At 47.0% G+C, this 25,995-nt stretch overlaps 2 protein-coding genes across 4 annotated transcripts in view; one reads left to right on the top strand and one right to left on the bottom strand.

The window, feature by feature from the left end:
- Positions 1-254: 254 nt before the first annotated feature.
- MMS19 (MMS19 homolog, cytosolic iron-sulfur assembly component) lies at positions 255-25,165 on the bottom strand. Of its 3 annotated transcripts, none has more exons than XM_036735200.1 (31): positions 24,970-25,165; positions 14,238-14,286; positions 12,790-12,890; positions 11,687-11,772; positions 11,321-11,395; positions 10,533-10,602; positions 9,989-10,117; positions 9,840-9,901; positions 9,268-9,354; positions 8,720-8,794; positions 8,312-8,389; positions 7,381-7,519; positions 7,009-7,163; positions 6,804-6,882; positions 6,473-6,598; positions 6,229-6,310; positions 5,627-5,724; positions 5,298-5,447; positions 4,782-4,934; positions 3,768-3,867; positions 3,495-3,597; positions 3,281-3,349; positions 2,937-3,063; positions 2,317-2,417; positions 2,132-2,188; positions 1,832-2,018; positions 1,580-1,662; positions 1,332-1,496; positions 1,186-1,245; positions 780-880; positions 255-691 (listed from the first exon to the last, which is right to left on the bottom strand). In XM_036735200.1, exons 1-31 carry the CDS (start codon positions 25,076-25,078, stop codon positions 664-666), a joined length of 3,084 nt encoding a protein of 1,027 aa, XP_036591095.1. In that variant the 5' UTR covers positions 25,079-25,165; the 3' UTR covers positions 255-663. The 3 variants fall into 3 exon arrangements, with proteins under 3 accessions (XP_036591095.1, XP_036591097.1, XP_036591098.1); XM_036735202.1 differs by lacking the exon at positions 24,970-25,165 and adding an exon at positions 24,302-24,867; XM_036735203.1 differs by lacking the exons at positions 10,533-10,602; positions 11,687-11,772; positions 12,790-12,890; positions 14,238-14,286; positions 24,970-25,165 and having other exon boundaries at positions 11,321-11,382.
- UBTD1 (ubiquitin domain containing 1) overlaps positions 24,925-25,995 on the top strand; it is a 53,826-nt gene continuing 52,755 nt past the window's right edge. The window contains exon 1 of the mRNA XM_036735204.1: positions 24,925-25,995. Coding sequence (XP_036591099.1) covers positions 25,926-25,995 — 70 coding nt within the window. The 5' untranslated portion in view covers positions 24,925-25,925.

Below are 25,995 nucleotides of genomic sequence, written 5' to 3'. Positions count from 1 at the left end.
TACCATATTGTAGCTCTAACGCTTCTTGAGTGTGCTTGGGAAGAGAAGAGTTGGCCTATGGCATCTGGACAGTGGTGATAGTTCAGGCCATCAGGGAGTAAATGCCTAAGGTGTCATTTATTACCTGTCCCTAGCACTCTATTTTAGAAAATTCCTCATTTGCCCCTTGCCTCAGAGTTACAGTTCCTAAGTGAGAACTTGCTGGGCTTGGAGCTCCTGGGCTGGGGGTGAGTGAGTTTTCTGTAGTGGCCACATAACCAAAAGATGTCTTTATTCTCTAGCAGGCGCACACACAACATACAAAGTCTCTGTAGCCCTTAGGGCCAATCACTCACATTTGTTCCTCAGTAGGGGTACCCAGGTGTCTCCTTTACCCTCATACAACTTTGTCCTCTTCACTCTGTAGCTTCTACCCAGGCAGGGTCTCTTCTTGCCAAAACACTCCCATGGCCCCACATAGTCACTTCATGATATCCATTAGCAATGAGGAATACTGCGTTCCTTGTACAGCCATGCAGCATAGACTGAACCCATGTTGGGAGAGGGGACCAATGGTTTCCCCTCCCTGGACCAGGGCCCATTCAGTAGGAAGACGCCTTGACAGGTCAGTGACTCTGGATTACGTTGTCTGTCAGCGTTGTTGGGCACAAGGCCTGACAAGTCTCAGCTGCCTGGGCTCCCCAGGAGGAACCTGTGGGGTGTGAGAACAGGGGATGACATTGACGCATTAGTGTGCAACCATACTTATGCCCAAAGTCTCCCATTCCCCAGATGCTCACCATGCCCCCCTGGCAGTCACTGCTTCTCTGCGCACCAGCCTCTTCTTGTCATCCAGTGGCTTAGCCAAGGCCCGGATCACTTGCATTTTGTAGGGCAGCAGCTGTGGAAGGACAGGTGCCTGTCACCCAGGGTGTAGCTCTCTGAGGAGCAGATTTTGATAAAGAAGGAATTCTCTATTTTTTTCACCTGTTGGGGCTGCAGAACTGGTTTACTAGGAAGGTGAAGGTAAATCCTATTGCTTTTATAAGGTTCCTGACTACCCAGAGAGGTAGTGGGAACCCTGCTGATAGGTACTCAGTATTTCCAAGCACAGGACTCAGGATACCTGGGTGGGTTCCATTTTCCCAAATCATCAGTGACCCATGTCCAATCATTCCCTTTGAAATGGGAATTATTGGCCCTTACCACGGGAGTTGGCAGCCTGGTGAGTGCATGTATGCACTGTAATGCAGCAATCCGAACGGCCTGGAACAAACACAAGGAGATATGGGGAATGATAAAGCAGGAAGAAGAGGGCTCTCAGCTACAAAAACCATTGGGAATATACTCACCATGGAAGGGCTACAACTGAGGTTTAGGAATTTGGTGACGAGGGTGTCAATGTGAAGGCTCATGACTTGTGGGGCATCTAGCAGAAGAGGCTGAAGGCAGCTGAGGGTGGAGAGCTGTACTACGCAATCTGTGCAGGATAAAGCCTCGAGCAACAGGGAGAGTAACTAAAGGACAACAGGAACAGTCAGAGGGGACCCATCCCAGCACCCCTTTTCTGCCCTCCATTTTATTAAGGCCAGGGACTCACTGTTGGTAACTCTGGCAGAAGCACGGATTTCGGCAGGCTGTTGAGTACGTGAGACAAACCCTTCAGGTAGTGTGGCTTCACATCTATAAGAAAGGTAAGATTACTTGGGAATTCTTGGGACATACGGTTAGACCCGGCCCTAACGCGTAAGGCATTCCAACAGGCACAAAACTCATCAAGATTAAAAAAGCAAGGCAGGGCAAGAGTCCAGATGCAACAGAACCTGGCCAGCAAGAGGAAAAAAGGACTCACTCTGGTGAGCAGCATGGAAACCCTGGACGAGGGCAGGCACGCTATCCGTGAAGAAGCGCTGGCGGAACATGATGCGTATTTCAGCGTGGCCAGCTCGATGCAGCACATCCGGGCAATCGGCCATCAGCAGGGAGAAGCCATCAGCCGCTGCAGGGCCCAATTCTGCATCACTCAAAAGGCCCATTAGCTAGAGAAACCAAAGCATTTGAGTGGAGTCATGAAGGAACGTTGTAAATCTGGGTGTTGGTGAATGTGACTGTCCAAGCAGACTCAGGGCTTCATCCCCTTGAAACTTCTTACCCGCTCTGTGAGGCAGGAGCTGAGAGGGTGGTATCTGAGCACTAGAGCCTTTGTCACCTGTGAATTAGAGAAACTCAAGAGTGATTCCCCAAATAAAAACCTATCTGCACAGCTTCAGAGTACATTTCAGACCATAGTAGACAACCTGGCTCTCCACCCCAGGCCAGGCCATTCTCTTCCCTTACCCAAAGGAGCAGTGTGAAGGCCTGAGTACGATAAGGCCCTGGGCTCAGGCCAGCCTCCACTTTTTCCATAGCCTTCTGTAGGAATTCATCTAGCTGCTGCCCTAGAAAGGAGGGGGGAACGCTGAAGTGTGTGGCCATCTAGTTTCTTACCCCCGACCCAACAGAGGTGGGGATATGGATTCTTTTATACAAATCCAGCCCCGCCCCGCCCCCCCACCCCAGCCCAAGTTGTCAGCCCATAGCACTGCTGCTAAAGGCCAGACTGCTGAGGCTCCTGCGTGGCCCAGGGTAGCTCCAAACTGGACTAGTTCTTAACCTGGAGTCCAAACAGTCCATGAATAGTCACTTTTTAAAAGTAGGGGTGGCACATGGGATGTGTAAAAATTACACTTCTATTTCAATACACTTGGCTTCTTTTGTAATCTCAGGTACTTTTATTTTTGGCATTTAAAAACATTCTTCTGAGGTGGGGGTCCAAAGGCTCTAATACCCTGCCAAAGTGGTCCATGACCAAAAAAGCACCAAGAGCCCTCCATTACAGTAACAACTGGAAGAGACTTCTAACCAGTGACTGCATCTGCATCTTGCTGCCCCCACAAGCCTTGCCAGGCCCCCAGTACCTGCTGGGTGTTTGTTGAGTAGCCCTGCGAAGCACTTGGCAGCAGCAGTGCAGGAGAAAAGCCCATCGTGGTGGCAGCTCAGAGTCAGCAGCTCCTGCATTAGCCTGTCCAGCTGAGGGATCTCCACCTGCAGAGAGTCCAGGTCATGGGACAGGCCCAGGAAGCACTTGAATTCCAAGAAACACTTAGCAAGGCACGGCTACAGGAGCCAGGATGAAGATTAGGGAATAGAAAGTGTCTGGACCAGTTTCAACCAGAGTAACATCTCAACCCCAAGGTCACTCTGGGTTCCACTTCCCTGGGTCAAGGCTAAATCCTGTGCCCCCAAGATCCCGTTCACTTACATTTCTGGGCAGAGAGCAAACAAAGGCCATGAGAAGTGCAACCAGCCGCTTCTGTTCTGAGGAGCTATTCTATAAAGGAAGGAGAAACTCATTGCCCCCACACTGCAAAGCACCATGCGTTCCCAGGGCTGAATTTCCTTCCCTCACCCTAGATTAGCTCAGAAAGCACACACCACAGCGCGGAATCCTATTCTATGTCCTGTTACTCCCTTACCTGGAATGGGAGGAACTTGCTGGGGAAGCTGTTTTCAGAGAGAAAGGACACATCACCATCCAGGAAAAGGGGCACGATAAGGGCGACGCTTTGAGCAGCTAGCCTGGGAACAGAAGGCAGTGCCTAGTTTAACTGAGCCAGGAAATCCTGCAGATCTTCTCCTCTAAAATGCCTCCCCAAGATGACTGGCCTACATAGATTCAAGTCTGGACAAAAGGCCAGGCTAAAAGGCCAAGTTTTCTCCCAGATGTGACATTCCCTGATCAAACTCACTCAGGACTTAGGTGGGTGCTGGCTGTGCTGATGACAGAGACCATGGCAGCTAAGACCTCCTCGTCCAACAGCAGCTTCCCAAGGTTGGGGAGGCCTTTTTCTGCAACAGCAGCACTGTGTTAGAAATCACCACAAGACTGAAGGATGCAGATGACATATGTAACATCTGGAGTGGTAACTTTAGGCTAAGACTCCAGCTACACTTGTCAATTTTCTCCCTTCTACGCTCCCAAGTACTATAATCCTGGAAGCCAGAGGGAAAAGACTAAATTAAGCCAGGTTATCAGACTTAATAGATCCATAAGCGGCCTCCAGTTTCACATGCAGCCTCTCCAGTAAAGATGAAGGAAAAAACTGCCATCAATTGTACTAATGTCACAACTAAGACTAGGTCACTAGGCCTAGAATGAGCCTCTGAGATGATCTGGTCTCACCTCTTCATTTTGTAGATCGGCAAATGAAGCCTACTAAAGGGAAGTAACGTTGTTAATGAGCACAAGCTCCAGGTTCTTGAACTCACTGGGGCAAATTTCAGCAGAAATGGGGCCACTACCTCAGCAAACCACAGAGCAGCAGCATCTCTATGGTCTATTGTATATGTGTTCATTTTGTTTAATACTTCCCAATTATGTTTTCATTTGACTTGGGCCCTCCCTGCCAGCAGTATGTGTGATACCATTCCTCTAAATAAGCAGAAAGATAGAAAGAAAAACACTACCTGGTAAGCCTGAAAAGAAAAATCAGTGCACACTGATGGCATTCATCACACCTGGAGTCTGCTCCCAGGGAGCTGGCTGCCTCAGTTCAGCTCTATCCTTTACTCTCTGGGTGATCGGGCAACTGACTTGAGCCCTTTGGGTGGTGAGGAGGTTGGACCAGATTACCCTGAAGGGCCCTTCTGGCTCCAGGTCTGGGATCCCGCCTTGTTTTGCATTACCGGCTCTTCCCTGAGGGGGGCAGTGCTAGGTCACACTAAAGTCCCACAGAGAGAAGGGAAGAGGAAAGTCAGGTTACCTGGCATGGAAGCCTGAACAGCCAGGGCAAGCAGGCAAGGTACAGCTGTTTGGTGGAAGTACCAGCAACTCTCAGGCTCCTGCTGGCACTGCCCAGCCACCAGGTGGAGACTCCGGCAGACAGCAATAACCTCGCTAGAGACCGCATTATTCCCTGTGAACAAGGAAAAAGTCAGGGTTCATTTTTTGCTGAGATTTTTTTGAAAGTCACCTCCTGTAGGGAAGACTACGAACATTTTCAATTTATCAGTGTTTATGAAGAGTAAAATGTTTTCGCTCCTCTAAGAATAATTTAAAAGGTTTCTTTCCTATTCTTTCTCATCCAGCCATCATTACTGACATGGATATTCCTATAGAGAAAGTATACAGCAGACAGAAACTGAGTGCTCACAGAGATGGTGAGGCCCCTATGGCACACACCTCCTCCCCTCCCCCCACCCACCAGCTCACATTTGAGGACAATTTCTGCACCCGTCACTTCAGAGTCCCACCTGCCTCCACTGCTCCTGTCAGTTACCTCGGTGCACACGACGGAAGTGCTGCAGCAGCACGGGAAGGGTCTCCCTCACAATACTGGGATGTGTAGAGACAGCTGACAGGGCCTGTAGACAGCGCAAGCGTCTGGCTTGATGTGAAGGTCCTTCCCCACTGGCCAACTCTATGTCCCCTGGAAACAGCAACACATGGGACAAGGTTTCATTGCCTCAATGGACATCCTTCAGGGCTTGGAGACAGGAAGCAGAAAGATAGGACTCTACTGTTATAAGCCTGATGGCCCCCAAGACTCCCCCCTCTCCTTCCATTTTCCTTCCCCCTTCCTGGCACAGGGGCCTATGGACCACGCACCTGTATGAAGCTCCTCTGCAAGCCGGGGCACCAGATGGCTAATGAAGACTGTGGGGTAGAGGGTAGCCAGCGTCCCTGATGCTTCCATTGCTGCCAAACTGCCAGGGGCACAGAAGGAACAACATCAGCTTAGGCTTGGCAATAAGCAGCAACCCATCTGCTGTTGGGCCAGCACTGAGGATGATCATTTGGCAGAATCTTCAACGTGGGGCTTCCCTGGCTAAGCTCTAGAAGCTGGGTGATGACCTAGGGGGCTAGAAGACCTATGACATGCTGGCTCAGTCCCTTCCTGGCACAAGTCACAACCTCCAAACTAGGATCTTCTCTGCTCTGCCTCTCTCCCAGGGTGGCTGCCAAGTCCAGAGGAAGTAATGCGCATGGGGACAGTATTAAGCTGTCTGCTGGGATTGGACTATTCCACCTCTGACTTGAGATCAGATATTCTGTTCCTAAAAGTTGGGAAAGATTTCTGTAGTCAGGGCCAAAGTTAGGCCTTGACTTCAAGGATAATGGAGAAGAGCCAGGGAGAAAAACCAAGGCTGCCAACTGAGGGCAAGTGAGAGAACTTCCAACGAAGCCTGGCCCTATCTCTAGTGTCTTACCAACTCTGCGAATCCTCCTTCAGGAAGCTCAGCCTGTAGAGATGATCAGCCGCCAATTCCAGGTCCTCAGTAGACAGCAGCCCTGCAATCAGAAGGGGACCCTCACCTTTTACTCCTTGTAGTCCGTCAAAGGAAATGAACAAATATCTGGAGTAACTGGAGCTATGGTCAGCACTGATGGAAGTGCTCTTTGCAGAAGCCTCTGAGGGAAGAATGTACCCACCCCCATTCCCTCGAGATGTACCTGGCTGGGCACCCAAGACTGTGAGAGCACGGATGCCAACAAGCTGGAGTTGTGTACTGGGGTCTGCCAGGGCCAAGGACACCAATGAGCACAAGGGAGTCTTGAAGCCACTGAGAGGTATTTCATCTGTGGAGAGGGAACCGAAGACATTCTAGTGGCAGAAAAAACCAACAAGTGAGGCAAAGGCCTTTGACTTCCCAATCTGCTGGTGTTGGAGAGCACAATTTTAATTACAGCACATCATTACTATGGGTGTGGGGGCAAATTCTCCCCCCCTCTCCCCCCACAGCCAGCCCCCAGGGCAGTACTTTGGAGTAACAAGTGATCTCACCTTTGTCCTCATTTCCCCACTTTTGCTGTAGCTTTAAGAAACCCAGAAGCATCTCTAGAATTGTCCGCCTCTGACTGCTCTACACAGTAATAAAGGAAACTGAAGTCAAAGGTTATTTATTAGGACCCAAAAGGTCTTTTAAACTAGCTGCCATGCAAAGCCGGTTTGCCTTCCCCTCACTAGGTTTCCCATTCCATTCCCTTACCTGGCCATGCCGACTGAACTGTTCCAGAAGCAAGGGTATCACGGTGCTGGTGATGCGGTCACAGGCCCGAGGGGATGCACCCGCAGCTGCCTGCAACAGCTTGGCACTAGGCCACACCAGCTTCATGTCAGGTTCACACAGGTGGTGCCTGCAGTCTGCAGAGGCAGCACATCATAAGGGGACCAGCAGGCTATGGGCTCCCCTAGTTTGTAATACTGGATGGTGACAAGCGGCTCAGTGGATATGAGCTGCTAGTTTTTCCCAAGGCAGTTTCCAGCCATAAGTACAGGAAGGCCACTGGGCCCATTGCCCCACCTCAGGGAACTTCAGTCCTATCACCCTGGCTGCCCTTCTGACCCCAGGTCCAGTTACCTTCTAGGATACTGCCAAGGAAGGAGTCAAGATGATCCTCTGAGTCAGCCTCCAACACAGATCTAGACAAACACGCAGACAGGGACTGCAGGGCTGCCAGTCCTTCAGCCTCGACCCGCTCACTGGATGTCTGAAATACCTGTAAAGGAAGGGGTACCACAGCTGCTAAACCCTGAACCAGCAACACCCCACCCAACATATTCCCTTCTTGAAAGATCTGGGAACCCTGGAGGAACACAAATTGAAATTGACTCCAAAAGAATTCCACTGTGCTATCTTCACCATCTTACATCCACCAGTGGTTGGTATGCAACCCTTTCAAGTCAATTCAGCACAAATGCCCTGCTATTTTAGTAAGTACAAATGCTCCACTGATCCTGGGACTGAAAAAGAGCAGCTAATCCAACATCTTACAGATGAGGCCTAGGATGAAGTGACTTCACCATGGTCACACAATAGGTACAAGAGCCAGGATTTGAGTTCAGGTCACCTGACTCCAAATTCAGCAACATTTTCACTATCCCATCGAAAGGCCCAATGGGTACAAAAGTCTGATTGAAAATATCTGGAACTACAGCTGTCTGGGAACCCCTACACCAACACTTTTCTCTCCCTGGTTCTGCTTGCTCAAACCGGTCTTGTGACCTTCTGAGCAGAGATGGGGAGCAAGAGCTTTTGGGGAGCCTTAGTCAGGAGGCAGCAGCTCACATCAGAGCAGGTTCCCTCTCCAGTGGCTTACTGGATGCCCTTCCACTTGCTGCCTGCAGCTGGTGTGTTGCCTTGACCCAAAGCAGCAGAAGGGAAAGACACAGTATGGGTTTTCTTCCGACCGGCCTAGTCCTAGCCCTCACACTTGAGACCCATCATTAATTCTTATGATTCTGCTTATTTAGCAGAGCTCTCCCCCTACCCTTCCCTGGGAAATAGTTACCTCTCTACGGATGGAAGCCCACAGGCTAGGCAGGAAGTCCTTCAGCTCCTTCTGCCCATACACGGAACAGCAGGCATTCTGTGGGCAATGGCACAAGAGGTGAGTCAGGTGTATCACTGTCCTGAGCCCTTAACAAGAAAATCTAGAGCTTCCTCACCTATAAATTAAGAGCTCACCTGCTGGGGGGGCCGTCACCTTCACCTTCCCTTTCATCCCTTATCATGCCCTGATAAGCTCAGATCTGTGCCTGCCTGCACAAAAAGGGTGATCCCTCCGAAAGCCCAATGAAATATTCCCCTACCTTCTTAGGTCCTCATCTGAAGACTGAGCACTATCTCCACCCTTTTATACTCTTACTCCTGACCTCCAAAGGGCAGGAAGATGCCAGCAGCAGAAGTGTTCTCTCACCAGTGTCTGCAAGGAGTCCAGCTTGGCACTGAGCATCTCAGAGTCCACTTTTTCTATCAGCAGCGGCAGCAGGAACTATGGGAGAAGACTAAAGACTTGAGTGCCCTAGGGCTTCCAGTGCTCCTGGGTGAACCACAGCACTACAGACACACATCCTACTTTGCCCAAGGGCTCCATTCAAACCACAGGGTTATGGTCCTAAGTTATCATCCTACCACATCATGGCATCGTTGCCAGGTAATTGGAATACTCTGATCTTCATCGCCCAGGACAGCACTGGGTTACAGGACCCCCAGAAAAACTCCCATGGTTAGTATTTTGAAAATCACAGAAGAAATGTCACTGTGAGAGGTCTTGAGGGCACTTGTGAAATGTTAGTAACTTCCTTAGAATATACAAGGACCTTCCTCTCTCCCATGTTCTATACCTCAGGTCTTATTGTTCCGTATGAGAAATAATTCTACAGCTTAAAAAAATGAGCCAACCAGAGCCAAGCATGAGGGCTCCTTAGCCAGCTCCCATGAGGCCCTTCCTTGGGCTCAACTCACCTCAGCAAATCGTGGTGTGGAAGCCAGAACAGCCCGAAGGCTCAAGATGAGATCTTCTCTCTGGATACCATGGGGGTCATTAGGTGGCTACAGGAGATAGAAAGGTGATGAGTCTGTACAGCTCCTCCTCTCAGTCAAACCCAATCCTGAGCCTCAAACTCTCCAGCCTGCTTTGGTGAAACCCAGGACTTACCTCAGTATCTGATACCAGCATGCAGAAGATGGTTTTCTTTTCCTGATCCCTTAAGGATCTTCAAGACTATTAGCTCCCACCACATCCAGACCCACTGGGGCTTTTTTTTTAAAAATAAGTTTTTAAAATAAGAAATCCAAGGGCTCTGTTGTTGGTAGCATAAACACTTCTCTCCAGTATGTAGGGTCTCTGGGGGAAACCAAAGCCCCTACCTACATCCCAACCATTCCAGACTCACTTCACACCACCTCCCATGTCCCACTCCCACAGCACTAAGCACAATGTTGAAACACACAGAAAATTTTTAATAAACACTTATTTAGTCAAAATTTCCTCCATTCTCAAGTGTTTCCACAATTCCCTCTAAGAAGATACTCACTGGAGTAAAATCAACAGGAAAGTAACAGGAAGTCACCTCAAAGAGTTCCTCTACAAAGGGCCCTAAGAGGAAAAAAACAGAAGATTAGGCTGGTTTACAATCTTCTTCATCCTTTGGCCTTAACCTGACTTAACAATTTTAGACCTTACCCAAGCTGTAGTCCTTTGAGATGAGGTCATAGACAATTCGGAAGGCTACCAGAAGATTTCGAGGATCTTTCTCCCCATCCATTACCTGGATGAAGCCAAAAGTAAAATCGGCTCCCAGGCCCTTCAGCTCTGGGGAGGGAATGAACAAAACCAACATTGTTTCCTATGAAACACAGGACTGTAGGCTTTCTCCTGTTGTATATTCATTTTTGGTTATCTTTACCTCCCAGAGTTTGTCTTTTACTTTTCTATCTCAAAGTAAAATACCCACTGCTAAAGAAGTAGGAGTCCAACACAGGTCTGTGTGGGAGTTTTGAAGACGTAAACACAAATATACCCTCCTTTTTACTCGATGCAAAGTCCCCCAAGAGAGCCCAATCTTTCCTGTCTTGACTGATTTTCATATTGCCTATTTGTGCATATTTCATCCTCTTGCTTAGTCTCATGAGAGTGGGTAAGATTAGGGAAGACGTGGCAGTGAGCAAAGGAGAAAGTGAGATGTGACGGCTGCCTCCCTGCCTTCCCAGGCAGTGCTGCCTCTCACCTTCTTCTCGGGTACGCATGAAATTGGTAATGATGCTGTAGACTGTGTGTCGATCCATCTGTGTCAGAGACTGGGGTGGGGAGGTGGGCAAGTGGATGGTGAATAGGAAAGTGAATTAGTGATAAGTCAGCACAGCCCTCTTCCAACCCCAGGGCTTCCAAACAGACCTTATTCCAGTGGCCAGGCCAATCCCTTAGTAGTTTCAGTGAGAGGATCTAGCTATTAGGTCGAGCAACAGAGCAGTTGTACTTCCCTTCACTCTGCCCCAACCCGATTTTTAGGCACACACAGGCAAAAGCACAGGCCACTAGATAGAAACATCTGGGCACACACATGCTTGCACGTAAGCATAGAATGCCCATGTACATTCATTCTAGAACTAAAAATTTAATAAAAAAAAAAAATAGCTCGCATTTACCTAGCATTTGAAGGTTTGCAAAGCATTTTATATTTTATCTAATCTGATCTTCACAATGACCCTGTGAAGTAGGCGCTATGATTATACCCCCCCCCCCCCATTTTACAGATGAAGAAACTGAGACTGAAAAGGTTCAATGACTTGCCCCAGAGGCCCAAACTGAACTCAGGGTCATCCTCACATCAGGCAGAGTGCTCTCTCCCCCTGTGCCACTGGGCTGCCCTCCCAGTCTAGGGAGTTCTGGAATGGTTTAGGCCACAACTAGGATTTTTTGGCCATCTGATCTCTTGGCTTAGTCTTAGCTCCTTAGAGGTCCTTGGGGTGACAGGGAGAAAGGAAAGAGGCAGACAAGACAGCGTGCGGCACTCACCTGTACGTGCACTTCCTGGAAGATGGCCTTGAGCACAGAGACAGCCAGGCCTGGAGGGAGCACGTCACACATACTCTATAGGCAAAAGAGGACACATATTTCCACCTCATATACTCCTCAGGCCTTGTCTCCAGGCTGAGAACCCTGGACAAGGCTCCATTAGCAAGAGAGTGGCATAGCACCCTGTACTGATCTAAGATGCAAAGAAAGGAGAGAAAATCAGCTCCACCATCAGCCCTGACCTTGGTCAGGATCTTCAGAACAGACCCAACTGCTTTCAGCCTAGCTCTAACTTCCATATCTCTCTGGCTCTACGGTTGTGTTTTGAGAGGCATAAGGGGTACTGCTCTTCTGGGGGGCACTTACCAGTGCTCGCAGACCCTGCAAGACAGATGGAATCACCAGGTGATGGTCCTTGAGCTGATTCTCATAGAACAGGGTCAGGTGTACCACTACAAAAGGCAGAGCCAGCATGAGTGGGCACCCGCTCAAAAAAAAACAAAACACAGCCAGCTCCCCCATCCCCATCGGTAGGAGTCACTAAGGTATCGTTGCTCTTTTACTCTGCACCAAGAAATGTTTCCCCCCACGAAGTCCTCCTTCTGCCCCACTATCGTGACTTCATCAGGTGAAAGGCCAGAGCCAATTCCCCTTGACTCATTTCTCCAAGAGCTGTCTCCCATTTGGAGATATAACTCAAAGGGTTCTTTCCTGGCGAGCAAAACTGTGGAGACTGTTTTCTTTCTAAGGATCTCAAAGCACTCAGACACTTCATTAATCCACCTTTCTACCCCACAGAGATAATAATGGGAAACTGCTAGTCTTCCTGCACCGCAGAGAAAGGACTTGAAGCATGGGAAGTGACTGGGGAAAATGGTAATACCTGGAAAGAGACTTAGAGATCATTTTCCAAACCCCTCATTCTACAGATGAAGAAACTGTAAGGGGTAGCTAGGTGGTGCAGTGAGCAGAGCACCAGCCCTGGAGTCAGGAGGACCTGAGTTCAAATCCTGCCTCAGACACTTGACACAATTACTAGCTGTGTGACCTTGGGCAAGTCACCTAACTCCAATTGCCCTGCCCCCCCCCCCAAAAAAAAACAACAACAACAAAAAAAGAACTGTAGCTCAGAGGGGCTGGATGATTTGCCCAAGGTCATCCAGGTAGTAAAAGTGGCAAAACTGGGATCTGGAGTCCTGTGACCCTTTCCAATTCACCAGGGTGCCTGCCTCCACTGAGGCCACACAGGGATTCAAAAGAACAGCTATGATTGGATTCCGTATGTTCAGATTCTCAATTCAGATACTCTGCCAAGTGTACCATGTAGTGAGGAGTGGAGACTAAGAGCTGCCAGTCATACCCTTCTGTGATAATTTGGTTCCCCCAGCTCCTATGAGGACAGCTGAAGTAGAGCTGGAGAGCCCTGACTGAACAATCCAGGAAGAAGCCCATGTTCATGAGAGCAATACCTTCCTTTTCTAGGAGCAAGGGATGACACTGAAGTAGCACCTGGGACAGAAGCTGGATCCCTCGACCACGAGTCCGGGGCTCTGGATTCTCCAGGCAGGACCTGGAAGGAAGAAGGGGGTAGGAAGGGCTCTGCTCAAGCCCATGGATAAATGGCATCTTGCTGTAGTATACGTTTATTCTTTGGCATGAGAACAGAACCTAGCCACATATGAGGGAACTTGGTATAGAGGATACATTTCCATGGAGCCGAGGTGCTCCAGGCACCAAGACAAAACAGATATCGGGTACCTTGTTAAGAACAAATGGGATGCTGAGTACAACGTATTTTTCTAGACATACTTGGTTTGGCACCTAATGTGCCTAGAAGCATTTTGCAAATCTCATCTCTATAGAAATATTAAGATGCTATAATAAGAATGAGAATAATTTTTATTATTATTCACCAACTTGGCCTTTCTCATGGGTTACCTGAGATGTGCAACAGTGCTGGACTTCCATTCTGGGGAATGATCAGGTGCCCAATTCCCCTTTCTCTAGCAGCTTCTGCCCAGGCACAGAAACACTGACTTACAGAGCAGAAACTGAGTCATGTGAGAAAGGTAGTAAAAGCAAGACCAATAATCATCAAGGTCTCAGTGAAGAATAATGATCCTCCGGGCTTGGCTGAATGATGACGTGGTCAGAATAAAGATTTACGTTATCATTAGGACTAGAGGATAATAAAATGATCCCCTGACAATTAATTCCATGGGAAACTCGCCCGGAAGAAAAAAGTGACCAGCTTACGGGGGTGTAAGAGTTACTCAGTGGGTTTTCCCTCTGCCCTTGTAATGCATCCACTTTGAAGGACACACTAGTTTTAATAATAAGCATCTGAACAGAATCATCAGTAAATATGGTCCATGAAGTCTGAGGCACAGAAGGCTTACTCAATATTACTTGGAGGCTGTTTCCCCAGCAAAAGGCTGTACGCATAGACTTGTCCTTTTGCTCTGGTTACTTCCTCAAACTTTATCTATCATTGGCTAAGGCCATTGAGGCCTCAGCACAGGAGCCCTACACCTCTGCTCTGTAAACCAGCTCCAGGCTGACTGGCACCTCCAGTACCTATGGGGTGAGGCCACCAATGTGCCCCAAAGCATTCCCGCTCGCTGCACCTTCTCGAAGGGCGTGGACTGGATCCTGGAGCTCACATTCCTAGGCTGACAGAACAGTCGGTATTTTCTCCTTGACATAAAGCCTACTTAAGAGTCTATATACACTACACAGTGGGTTGGTCTGAAGGCAAGGCAGCAGAAGGGACTGAATGAGAGTGAGTAGGGGACTACTATATTCCAGGATAGGAAAAAACTCTCCATTTCCAAAACAAGAAAGATCAGCTTTACATCAAGAAATGTAGGAAAATAGCTTGGTAAAGACATGAGCACCCCCGAACAAGGTCTCTTACCCAAGGGCTTCCACCACTTGTAACACAGTACAGCGACCAGATTTCACATCTAGAGGGGGAAAAAAAAAGAAATGTGAACAAAAAAATATCTGCCACTGGGCTCAATGGTTCTACTTAAAAGTACACCAATCAATCAATAAGCATTTTTTAAGTATCTACTGTGTGCCAGGTAATGTGCTAAGCACTGTGGATACAAGTACAAAAAATTGAAATAACTCCAACTCCAGGAGCTTATGGGAGATAGTATGGATGTATCTTGGTATTAAGAGAATCAATACAAAAATAAACAGAAAATAGTTTATGGAGGGAAGGCATTAGGAGCTAGAGGTGCCTGGAAGGTTTCATGTAGAAGGTGGTATTTGAGTTGACTTTTTTGTAGCATAAACTTTTAATTTTTGTTATTCAGTTCTTAATCAGAGACCAGCAAATACGAACATTTCTATACACAAAGAACAGAAAAAGAGGATGGCATATGAAATAGTACATCCGCTCTCCATTATGTACATTAAGGAGTACTTGAAAATCTGCAGCTTTTGTCTTTTGATGAAGAAACTGAACATTGCCTTCATAACAGATGACTGAGTGAACTTTCTGTTCTCTTTGGTTGATGCTTTTTTTCCTTTATTACAGAGAGGATGTGAAGGGAGAAGGGGGGGTGGGGGGGAAGGAGTCCCTTCTAAGCATGAGTCCTGGCCACAAAATTGGAGCTGGAGTACAGTATGAGGAAAAGTAACAAAGCCTGGGGGGTGACAATAGTATGCTTAGAGCTCTGAGTGCCAAAGCTTTTCTTTTATTCTAGAGGCAGATGTGTGAAGGACAGACTAGGAGGGGAAGAATCTCCAGGTAGGGAGACAGGAAGGAGGCCACAAACAAAGGGAGGAGCTAGCTAAGTGAATCATGAGAAAGGGACATATTTGAAAGATGCTGCAGAGGAAGAAATGGAAAGATGTAGCATTCTACTAGATATATGGAGTCAGCAAGAATGAGGAGATGAGCATGGTGCTGACGCTAGGAGACTGGAAGAATGGTGGTGCTCTCAAAAGACTTGGAGGAAGTTCCAAAGAGGGGCGGATTTTGGAGAAAATAGGATGAGTTTTGTTTGGGACAAGTTGAATTTGAGATGTCTATGGGATGTCCAGTTTGAAATGTCTAATAAGCAGTCAGTGATACAGGACTGGAGCTCAGGAGAGAGACTGGGACTAGATATATAGATCTGGGAGTCATCTGCATAGAGATGATGATAATTAAGTCAATGGGAGCCACTGAGGTTACCAAGTAAGTGCAAAGAGAAGAGGGCCCACCTATACTTGGGGTGGGGGGAGGGGGTGATGAGTCAGAAAAAGAGACTGAGATGGAGGATCATGCTCAGTGCTAAAGACTACAAAGGCAATTAGGAAGAAGTATACTGGGCTACCCTGACCTTTTGACCATTACATATAAAACAGACACAACTCTGCCTTCAAAATATGCCCACCATTTCCTGACACCTAAATTGGTATAAAGTGGGTTCTCTGATTGCCTGGAATCTCTTCTCCCCAAAAGACATTTTTTCCCTGGGTAATTTAATCATTTTATTAATAAGGCCAGAAGATTATTAATAAAAGTTCAGCTGACTACCTCTCTCAGGGCAAAGATAATCACGGCAGAGGGGCTCAGTGTTTATATACCCTTTGACACAGCAGGTGGTCAGTGGGGCTGAGTGAGCCTGGCACAGAGAAACTATCTCCATTCAGACTACCCCCAGCCTTGGGCTATCTAGACAAAAGGCTCAGTTTCCACACAGTCTTGAATAGAACGCAGTGGGCTTCCCCACCCTAGATTAAATTCCTCACAAGTTTGGGTGAGGTCTGACAAAGGTGGAGCAGAGTGCATACAATCTCATTATCGGTAGTGACCGATAAAAAAAGAAATCATTAGATTTCTCTTCTAGGAAAGTGAACTTTTTAAAATTAGGAATTTAGAAAAAGGGAAGAGCCTCTGAATCTCCCCCAGATACTGGTTATTAATAATCATTTCTTACATTCCCCAATTTGATTCTTGAAAGGCTTGGCCTCCTCAATGAATCACTAACGGATAAGAGAAACACTTCATCAAGGGTTTCTAACTATGGGAGAGGAAAAAGAATGACAAAATCAAAGGAGGCAATCCCTTTGGTAACATTTTGACAAAATCAAAGGGGGCAATCTCTTTGATAAGTAGACCTCACAGATAAAAGGCGCATAGGGAAAAATAAGTAGCAAAATAAAATTCATAGATGTGTCTCCTCTGGAAACACCAGATGCAGTCCTGTGGTCTCAGAATAGCTCTTCTCCACTCGGGTCACTAGTAGAAATTCTCTGCTAAAAAGTTCCTATAAAATCAATCTTAACACAATTTTAAATTTACTTTGCCAATAAGCAGGTCAGACAGTGAAAGTTAGAAAGTTTATTACTGGGAAATAAAATTTGGAACCTTTCAGACCAGGGAATTTAAATTTTAAGTTGGGCAATTGTCATGTTGAAATATACACAAAACTCAGGTACAAACAGAAAATCAGAATCCATTTTTTATACTTGGCATTATTCATTCTCCCATTAGGAGGATGAGATTCCACTAAGGAATTAATAACAAAACTTTTTATAAGAAGATGGGACTCTAATACAAAAATGAATTCACTTACAAGTTGCCAGATTAACTTCAATTGTAACAAAAGGTTCTGGGGATGAGATACATGAATACACTGAGTAATCAATTTTAAAACAGTGCATATCAATAAGTTATTTATAATAAAAACATTTTCAGCTTCTAGCCATATTCAAATGATAACTCCTAACAAAAGTGGTTCTCTCTTTAATCCATTTACAAGATAGACCACAAGCCATTCTTCTTCTAAGATAAACTAAGAAGGCAACTTCATTACTTCAGTAGTGATCTAAAGAGCTCACATTGTAAGGGGAAAACAGAGCGAGAGGGTAATAAATAAGATCATTTCCACAAGGGTATGTGTATGTACCTAGCAGGGGTGGGGAACCTGTGGCCCATTGACTGAATTCAAACTTCACAGAACAAAACCCCTTAATAAAAGGATTTGTTCTAACCCTCATTAAGTGAGGAGGGACCAAGAAAAGGAACAACACTGAATACATCCTAGTTCCAGGGACCTTTTTGGAGTCTAAATTCATCTGTTCCTATAGGCAGTCAGGTCAATTTTTGAGCAGCACAGTTAAACTAGGTAAAGTGATAGAAAAGTTTGGAGAGAGTGGACAGAAAGTCTCAAAGAATAAGGAGCAGTTTCTCTTGGGTAGAGCCTTGTAAACAGGAATCTCTGTCTGGCCTCAGGACTCAGAGCATCAGAATTCAGTTTCTGAGCTAAGATATGACTGGCTCTGGTTGAAGAATGGGGTAAAGTTCAATGAGGCAGAGGAGAAAGAGATTCCTTAGTTGGGATTCACAGCTCGTGACTGGCACCAATTCAGCCATCAGGCACTCACACTCCTTCTTATGCCAGGATGTGGATGAGCCAGCTGCTACCCCTGCTAACCAAAGGGAAAAAATGAGCAGGATGCAAAGTGAGAGAAGGGGTAAGCTGACAGAAGCATTAGCATAGCTAACAGTATCGACAAACTAATGAAGTCAGAAGCAAAGCTTACCTTTATCTCCTCAGCTACAAGTGAGGAGAAATGTTTGTTTCTGCATTTTACATCATAAAGGAAATGGGATTTGGAAGTGAATTGGAGCTAGTGTTGCTCCAAACCTTGTCCAATAGAAGAGCCCAGCAAACCACTAAGGCACACATCCAAGATTTGATTCTAACAACTGCCAGAGAAGCACTTCCTATTAACAGCCATTCACATGAAAGCTTGGGGACCAATACCTATTGGTAGAGATAGGCATCACTGATCTGATTCATCCAAAGCCCTGCTATCCTCCTGTGGACACAGGACTAAGATTCATCCTGAGAGAAACTTAGCGGTACAGTGCTGAGAATCCTGGACCTGCAGTCATGGAAGGTGTGGCTTCACTTACTGCCTCTGACAAGGCATCTCGGTGACTACTAGAGTCACCGAAAATCTCTTTGCTTCAGTTTCCTGCTAAATGAATGAATGTAAAACCCTTTGATCCAGGAATACCACTACTAGGTCTGTATCCCAAAGAGATTAAAAAAAAATAAGAGAAAAAGGCCCTACTTGTACAAAAGTATTCATAGCAGCTCTTTTTATGATGGCAAAGAATTTGAAATTGAGGAGAAGCCCATCAATGGGGGAATGGCTGAACAAGCTGTGGCACATGTTTTTGATGAAATTCTATTGTGCTATAAGAAATAATGAGCAGGATAATTTCAGAAAAACCTAGAAAGACTTACATGAACTGACATAAAGTGATATAAGCAGAACCAGGAGAATAGCAGTATCGTGTACAATGATCAACTGTGAATGACGTCGCTCTTCTCAGCATAACGATGATCCAAGACAATTCCAAAGGGCTCATGATAAAAAATGCTATCCACATCCAGAGTCTGGATGAGACAAGTCTGAATGCAGATCAAAGCTTATTATTTTTAACTTCATTTTTTGTAGGGTGTTTTTTTTGGTCTGTTATGACTAATATGGAAACGTTTTGCATGATTGCACATGGTTAACCTATATGAGATTGCTTACTGTCTCAAGGTAGGGGGAGGGGAAGGAGGGAGAGAACTTGGAATTCAAAATTTCAAAATAGAACGTTAAAAAATTTTTTTTTCATGTAATTGGGAAAAATATTTTTAAAAAGAGCAAATAATACCGACAGCACTTGCCTCAAAGGGTTACTATGAAGAGCAAATGAGATAATGGATGTAAAGTGCTTTGTAAACCTTAAAGTGCTACATAAATGTCAGTTATCATTTTTGTTATCTTTTAGAAAAACCTCATGCAATTCCAAAAACCAAAGGGGAAGAGACTGCTTAATGGGATGCAGGTGCCTCTACAATTTTGTGAATAAAAAATGTTTTTCCAACTTTCAACATGCCATCACCATTGAAATGTGCCCTATTTGTATTCAGAAATATGATTAAGGCCTGCCTGATTCATGCCCACACCCCTAAAAGAATGTAAACTTGATGAGAGCAGGCCTTATTCATTTTTTGTATTTCTATGTCCAAGGCCTCAGCATAGTGCCAGATATACAATAAGTGCTTCTCATTAGTTGATCAGCCATGATTGTCCCAAATAGAATTAAAGCAGTACTACAAACAAATGAAAAAAAAAAGTTGCGAAAATTCAGGAGAAGCAGCACATGAGTAAAGTTAGAAAATATTTCAAAATACACTATTTTAAAATCCTGACATTCCAACAACTTTTTCCAATTCCACAGATTCACAAAGAAACAGGTAAATACAGTCTGGGAGTCAAGAAAGTCAAGAATCCGAACTTGTGGCTGGACTCAGCACTGCCGCATAATTGTCCCTTTAAATATAGGCCATTCCTGCCTACTAGCATCTCCTAAATTAACCCCACTACTCTGTAGCAGGGCGCGGAGATGCGAAGTGGGTCAAAGGACTGTTTATGTGAGCACAGACATAGAATACACAATCAGACTTCTGTCTGAACTGAGCTGCAACCTCTCTAGAATTCACCAAATAGCAGGCAACTCTGGCTTGGTCTCGCCCACCATCTCGGACTGCCTTTCCTGCTTAGGATGCTACAAGCATCTCTGAGACTTAGGGCAAAACTAGTTGTTTCATTATTGTCTAATTCAATCTTTTTTTTTTTCTGTTTCAGGAATAGTATGTCCCCTCAGAGAAATCTCGAGAAGGGGGTGAATACAGTGATAATAGTTTTCTTATTGAAGACTAAAATGGTAGCAAATCAAAAAAAGGGCATTATTAAACTGAACATGCCCCGAATCAGGCTCTTTATTCCCAACCTCCAAACCAGTTCCATTTTCCAACTTCCTTACTTCTTATAATTCTTTTTGCCTTCCAGTCACGTGATTCCTGCCTCTCCTTTGGTCAGCCAGTAAATAAGCATTTTGTTAAAATCTTTCTTTGTGCTAGGAATCCCCCCTCCCCCTTTCTAATGGGGGAGGGAGAGAGACAACATGTAAATAACTTAGGTACTTAGAAGACATTTTCCAAGTAGATGGAAGGTTATCTCAGTGAGGAAGGCTCTAGCAGCTGAGGAAACAGGAAAGATCTACAGAAGGTGGGAATGGAGCCTGAGCCACTGAAGGAAGCCAGAGATGGAGGTGTTGGAGGAGAGCATTTCACACCTGAACATGGCTAGTGCCAATACAAGATGGAGATAGCGTGTCAGCAAGAGCCAGCTGGACTGGACTGTGCAGGGCGTGCAAGGGAGTCAAGCACAAGATGGGGAAAGGCTGTGGAGAGCACTGAACACTAAACGGAGGAGCTGATACTCGATCTTGGTGTGAAGGGAGTCAGGGCATGACATGGTGAGGCTTCAGGAAGATCACTGAGGGATCTGAGGGGCGTGGACTGGACGTGGAGAGAACGCTGGTTCCCACCTATAATCTCCCTGCTGTGGAAAGGCTGAGGCAGGTGGATGGCTTGAGCTCAGGTGTTCTGAGCTGCAGTGGTTGAGTGCCTGCACCAATACAGTGAGGGGGAGGGGAAGGGAAGAGGAAAAGGAAAGGGGAAGGGAAAGAAGGGAAAGACAGATGATGATCAACTAGGCAAACCGATCCACATCAGAAATGGAACAGGTGGGGGCAGCTAGGTGGTGCAGTGAGTACAGCACTGGCCCTGGAGTCAGGAGGACCTGAGTTCAAATCCAGCCTCAGACACTTGACACACTTACTAGCTGTGTGACCTTGGGCAAGTCACTTAACCCCAATTGCCCTGCCTTCCCCCCCTCCAAAACAAACAAACAAACAAAATGGAACAGGAACTGACTAATGGAAGAAAGAAAGGAAGGAGGGAGGGAGGAAGGAAGGAAGGGCTATTGCAATGGTCCAGGTATGCGGTGATGAGAGCCTGAATGAAGTAGGGCCCTGTGAGTGGAAAGACGGGGATTTAAATGATAAGTGTTTGGCAGCTGGAAGGATACGTGGGGCGAGAGTGAGGAGCTGAGGATGATGTGAAGGTTGTGAATCTGGGTGACTGAGTAGTCTTGGAGGCTTGTTCATTCTTCCTTGGAAAAATCCTTCCTCTCTTTTAATACTCATGTGGCGAAATTTTCTGCTACCCTCAATGTGGATACAAAGATTTTAAAAACCTGACTGATGCCTGCCTTCCAGGAGCTTCAGACTGGATGTGAAGAGATAAGGCACACTACTAAACTGAAAACGAGGTAATGAATAAATTACCATATGAGTGGCCCAGAACACAAAAGTTTTTTAGGCATCAGAGAAAGGAGAAAATCATTATGACTAAGATAACTGGGGGAGAGCAAATACTTCTATGGCTTGGCTCTCCAAGAATGGGGTAAGATATTCTAAAGCAGAGATGATGGAAGAAATAACACGAGCCAAGGAAGCCAGAAAGCCCCACAAATGTGGGGGGAATGGTTAGTAGACAAGTTTGGATGGAATAAAGAGTTCATTCAGGGAAGGAGTATGAAGAGAACATGGGACCAGACTATGGAGAGCCCTTGAATGTCATGCTATCCCAAATGAGTGGACTGTTACCCATACCTTACATTTCATCTCTTGCCTGTGTGCCTTTGCAACGTGGTCCCCCAAGTCAGAAAGATCCTCCTTTCTCACCCCAGCTTTTCAAAAATCCCTACCTTTCTACAAAGCACAGCTCATTTCCCATAGCCCATAGGAAGCCTCGGCTGACCCCTCCCCTTCAGTTAGTGCTGTGATGCTCTTTCTTGAAATATTTTTGCATGTACTTATCTGTGTTATATTCCTTTCCCCTAAGAAGAATGTAAACTGCTTGAAAGCAGTAACTATTGTTTTTGTTTCTCAATCACCAGCATCTAGCACAATAAGCACCTAAATATTTGCTGTATGAAATTTATTCTATATGGAATGGGGAACCACTGAAGACTCAAGCAAAAGGTTATGAAAGCAAGATTTTTAAAAAGATTAATTTGGAGGTGGTGTGTAGGATGGCTCGCTCTCAACCTTTTTTCACTCAGACTCTAGTGAAGATTTATTTCTATGAGAATAAAAAGATAATGAAAAGGCTGTGGATTATTAAAAAACACCAAAAAGCCCCACAAACAACCATGATACAATCAGTGTACTGGCAATATAAAAGATACAAAGAAAATATCCAGCCCTCAAGGAGCTTACATTCTCACAGTCCTATCAAAAAATCAGGATTTAAATTCCAAGTTGGGTTCTTTCCTTCCTCCCTCCCTCTGGGATTTTCTCTAATTTACCCTGTGCACATTTTGCTTATATTCAGTTATTCACATGTTGCATCCCCTACTAGACTGTGAACTCCTAGGTATTTGCCTTTTGGATCCCCAGTTTAGTACAATGCAGGTACCCTGACTAGAAGCAGAATAAGTCAGCGGATGTGCTTATTGGTAGCTTTTCATATAGATTTCTGAAATCTAAACACATTTAAGGCCTCCCCCTCACAAGCTAGTCCCATTTGAACAGAATTTTATCTTAAACTACTCACTCCCCCCAAAACCAACTCTAGGTTTGGGTCAGGCTAATGTCCTCACTCTATCCCCCTCTAACCTTTGTTCATTCACCTAACTTGAAAATATCCTCAGGATATAGTCTCCCAAACAAGGAGGTAAGCCCACAGAGGGTAGGGGCAGTCATAACTTTCGTATTTATACAACCCAACATTTAGCAGAGCGCTGGTAAGCACTTACCCAAAGCTTTTTCATTCATTCATCTCATTCTACTCAAATCCCATTCACCTTACAAGTATGGGCTCAAGTCAGATTGACACAATCACTGTGCAGATGCTAAACTAGAAAAGCCTTTAAGCCCAAACTGATTTTTCCCCTTTTCTAGTTTTGGAGTACCTTATTTTTACAACCTCACAATTTAATGTAACTATTAAGGCCAGTCGTTTCTGTGGTGTCTGCGTCTGACTCTTCATGACACCATTTTGGGTTTTCTTGGCAAAGATACTAGAGTGGTTTGCCATTTACTTTTCCAGCTCATTTTACAGATGATGTAACTGAGGCAAACAGAGTTAAGTAACTTACCCAGGGTCACACAGTTAGTGTCTAAGGTCAGATATGAACTCAGGGAGATGAGTCTTCCTGACTTCAGGCCCAGGAGTATATCCACTGTGCCACCAAGCAGCCCTGATAATTATTATACTCTTGTATTATTCTCTAATTGGTTTATTTATAATGTCCCCCAAAAGATTAAGCTCATGAACAGCAACCCCATCTCATAACTCATGCAAGGAATTTGGAGGAAAGAACAGCAGACACCTACAAATTATAATAAAAGCTTACATTTATATAGCACTCTCAAGTTTTCAAAGCAGGTTGCTCACTAGAACATTGTGAGGTATCATCCTCATTTTATATATACGGGAACTGAAACTCAGAGGGGTTAAATGAGTAGTACAAGGTCAGAGATAAACGACAGAGTTGGATACTAAAGCCCAGAAGGAGATAATAAATGCAGAGCACTTTCTACAAACCCAGCCTGCCTATGAGATGGTTACAAAGGCACCAAAGACAAGGGCCACCCAGGATTAATTTAATGAAGGGAACTTTGTTTAGAACAAAGAAAACAGTGTTAAATGTGGTCCGACCTAGGGCCATTGACAATTAATTATAATGGGGCTAGTGTGACAGGCTTTAGCTAGATAGGCTAACTTTTAGGGGTTTGGTAATTTGAAGGGTTTACTAAAATGTGAAAGCTGGGCACTATTATTCAATCGATATTTTTAATACACAGATTTACCTTTATCAACTTCATTTCATGATCTGGTCCCTATATAAACTCCTCCTCTGTCTCTGAAATATTCAAACACCTAGTTTTCAGCATTCACAAATTTGAAGGGTCAGAAATAAGCAAATAGCACATCCTCCCTTTTAAGGCCTCCCCCTGCGCAGAGTAAAGGTTAAGCTCTGGATCACAGCTTTCGAAATCAGTGTGCTGGGTATTTTTTTAAACCCCAAAATGACAGTCCCTTCAACCAAGGAGCCTACCTTTTCCTGGAATATTCGGAAAGTTGGGCTGTTTAATTTTTTAGACATTTGGTGTCTGGTCGCACTGGTGAAATGTTCAAACTCCTCCACTCCAGCTCGGTTATTATGTTACTTAACACGGGATCAGAGGGCCTTATAACCTAACTCTCCAGGAAGACTTCTATCTAAAGGAGCCATGTCCTAGCTTCCTATCCTAGTATCCGGACGAAAACGTGCGTGGATGAGGCAAGACAAAGTTTAGGGAGGTCTGAAAGCTCCATTAGGGCCAGCCCCAGGAAAGAGGCCAACACAATGGGCTGGCCCACGGAAAGCGCCCAGGCCGGACCATGGCCAGCGCCCTGGGCCCGGGAGGCCGTCGGGGACCCCCAGACCTAGCGTCGCCTCCCAGGACCCCTCCCCGTCTCCATCCCGCCCAAGGCCAGAGCGTGCTCCCGGAGCCCACGTGGCTCCCTGCTCCAGCTCGCCCACGCCACGCGCCGGGTCTCCCGGCCCACACCTCCTCCTTCTCTTCCCCGGCCCTGCTCTGTCGCAGCCCCTTTTCCTCTCCGGACGGCTCGGCCCTCGTCGGCTTCCGTCCCCAGGCCCACCCCAACCGTCGCCTGCTTCCGTCCCCGCTGGCGCCTGAGGCGGCTTCCGCTCCCTCCCCGCAGCTTGCAGCGCGGATGTACCTGCCGCCACCTCGGCTGCCGGGCCATCCTGCTGCCCGACCACAAAGTCCTGGACGAGGCCACCCAGGGCGCCAGCCTGGGCCAGTGCATCCTCAGCGGCCGCCGCCATGATCGGAAATTGGGAGGGGGAGGAAGGGTAAGAGACAGAGGAGGCAGCCCCACAGCAACGCCGGGGCAGCCTCGCGCATGCGCACTCCGAACAATCACGTGGCGAGGAACCAGGAGAGGGCGGGTTGCTCAGGTCACGTGCTTGCCCCCTTCTCGGCCGGACAGTCCCAGAGAAAGAGAGAGAGAGAGAAAGGCCGGGTGTCGGAGGGGAACGGTCAAGAGCCCGGAGATTTCAGCTGGTTCGAAAGGCGGGCAGGCCGGCACACCGCTCTAGACCATTAGCTAAGCAGACTTTCGTGGAGACCGGGCGGTGGAGCGGGTACCTGGCTGGGTGGGGCCCGGATGGGACGCCCCCTCGGGGGAGCCCAATGAGTGAGCCGGGACCGGGCCGGGAGGCGGTGCCAACGGTCACATGCTCACCTGGGTCGGGGGCGGAGGCAGGGCCGGGCCGGGCCAGGCTGGGGCGGGGCTTAGCAGGTGAGTGACAGTGTCCGGGGCCGGACTCAGATGGGAGCCAGGAGCTAGGTCGGAGTCGCCTTAGCCGCGGTACCCGCCCCTCTTCTCTCTCCCTGGTCTCTTCTACCGGACGCTCCCGGCCGCAGCCCCCCTGGCCCGACCACCTGGGGCGGGCTCTTGAGCGCCGGGGGAGACGCCCTCCCGCCCGCTCTCCTGCAAAGTTTGTGGCGGAGCCGGCGGCTGGGGCTGAGCGCGCCCCGGGGAGCGAGGGGGGCAACAACCGATGCCGAACGGCCGGAGCAGTTGAGTCCGGAGTGGCCCGGGACCCGCTCGGGGCATCGGAGGAGCAGCCCGCCCGCTGCCGGTGCATGGGGCCGGGCTGAGCCGCGGCCATGGGCAACTGCGTGGGGAGACAGCGCCGAGAGAGGCCGGCTGCGCCGGGACACCCCCGCAAGCGAGCAG

The sequence above is a fragment of the Trichosurus vulpecula genome, chromosome 8, assembly GCF_011100635.1.
Source record: "Trichosurus vulpecula isolate mTriVul1 chromosome 8, mTriVul1.pri, whole genome shotgun sequence".
In the NCBI taxonomy this organism is placed as follows: domain Eukaryota; kingdom Metazoa; phylum Chordata; class Mammalia; order Diprotodontia; family Phalangeridae; genus Trichosurus; species Trichosurus vulpecula.
The sequence above is the reverse complement of the archived record's forward strand: the minus strand, read 5'-3'. Positions and strand labels throughout refer to the sequence as shown.

Bases quoted from the DNA above. Each gene is read 5' to 3' on its own strand.
- MMS19 (XM_036735200.1), bottom strand. From the start codon at position 25,078: ATGGCGGCGGCCGCTGAGGATGCACTGGCCCAGGCTGGCGCCCTGGGT. The intron at 9,355-9,839 runs GTGAGTATCTTC...TATCTCCTGTAG, and splicing joins TTCCTGTTGATTTTACTCCA to CCACCTAATGACCCCCATGG. The intron at 3,598-3,767 runs GTGAGTTTGATC...TTCTGTTCCCAG, and splicing joins AGCACCCACCTAAGTCCTGA to GCTAGCTGCTCAAAGCGTCG.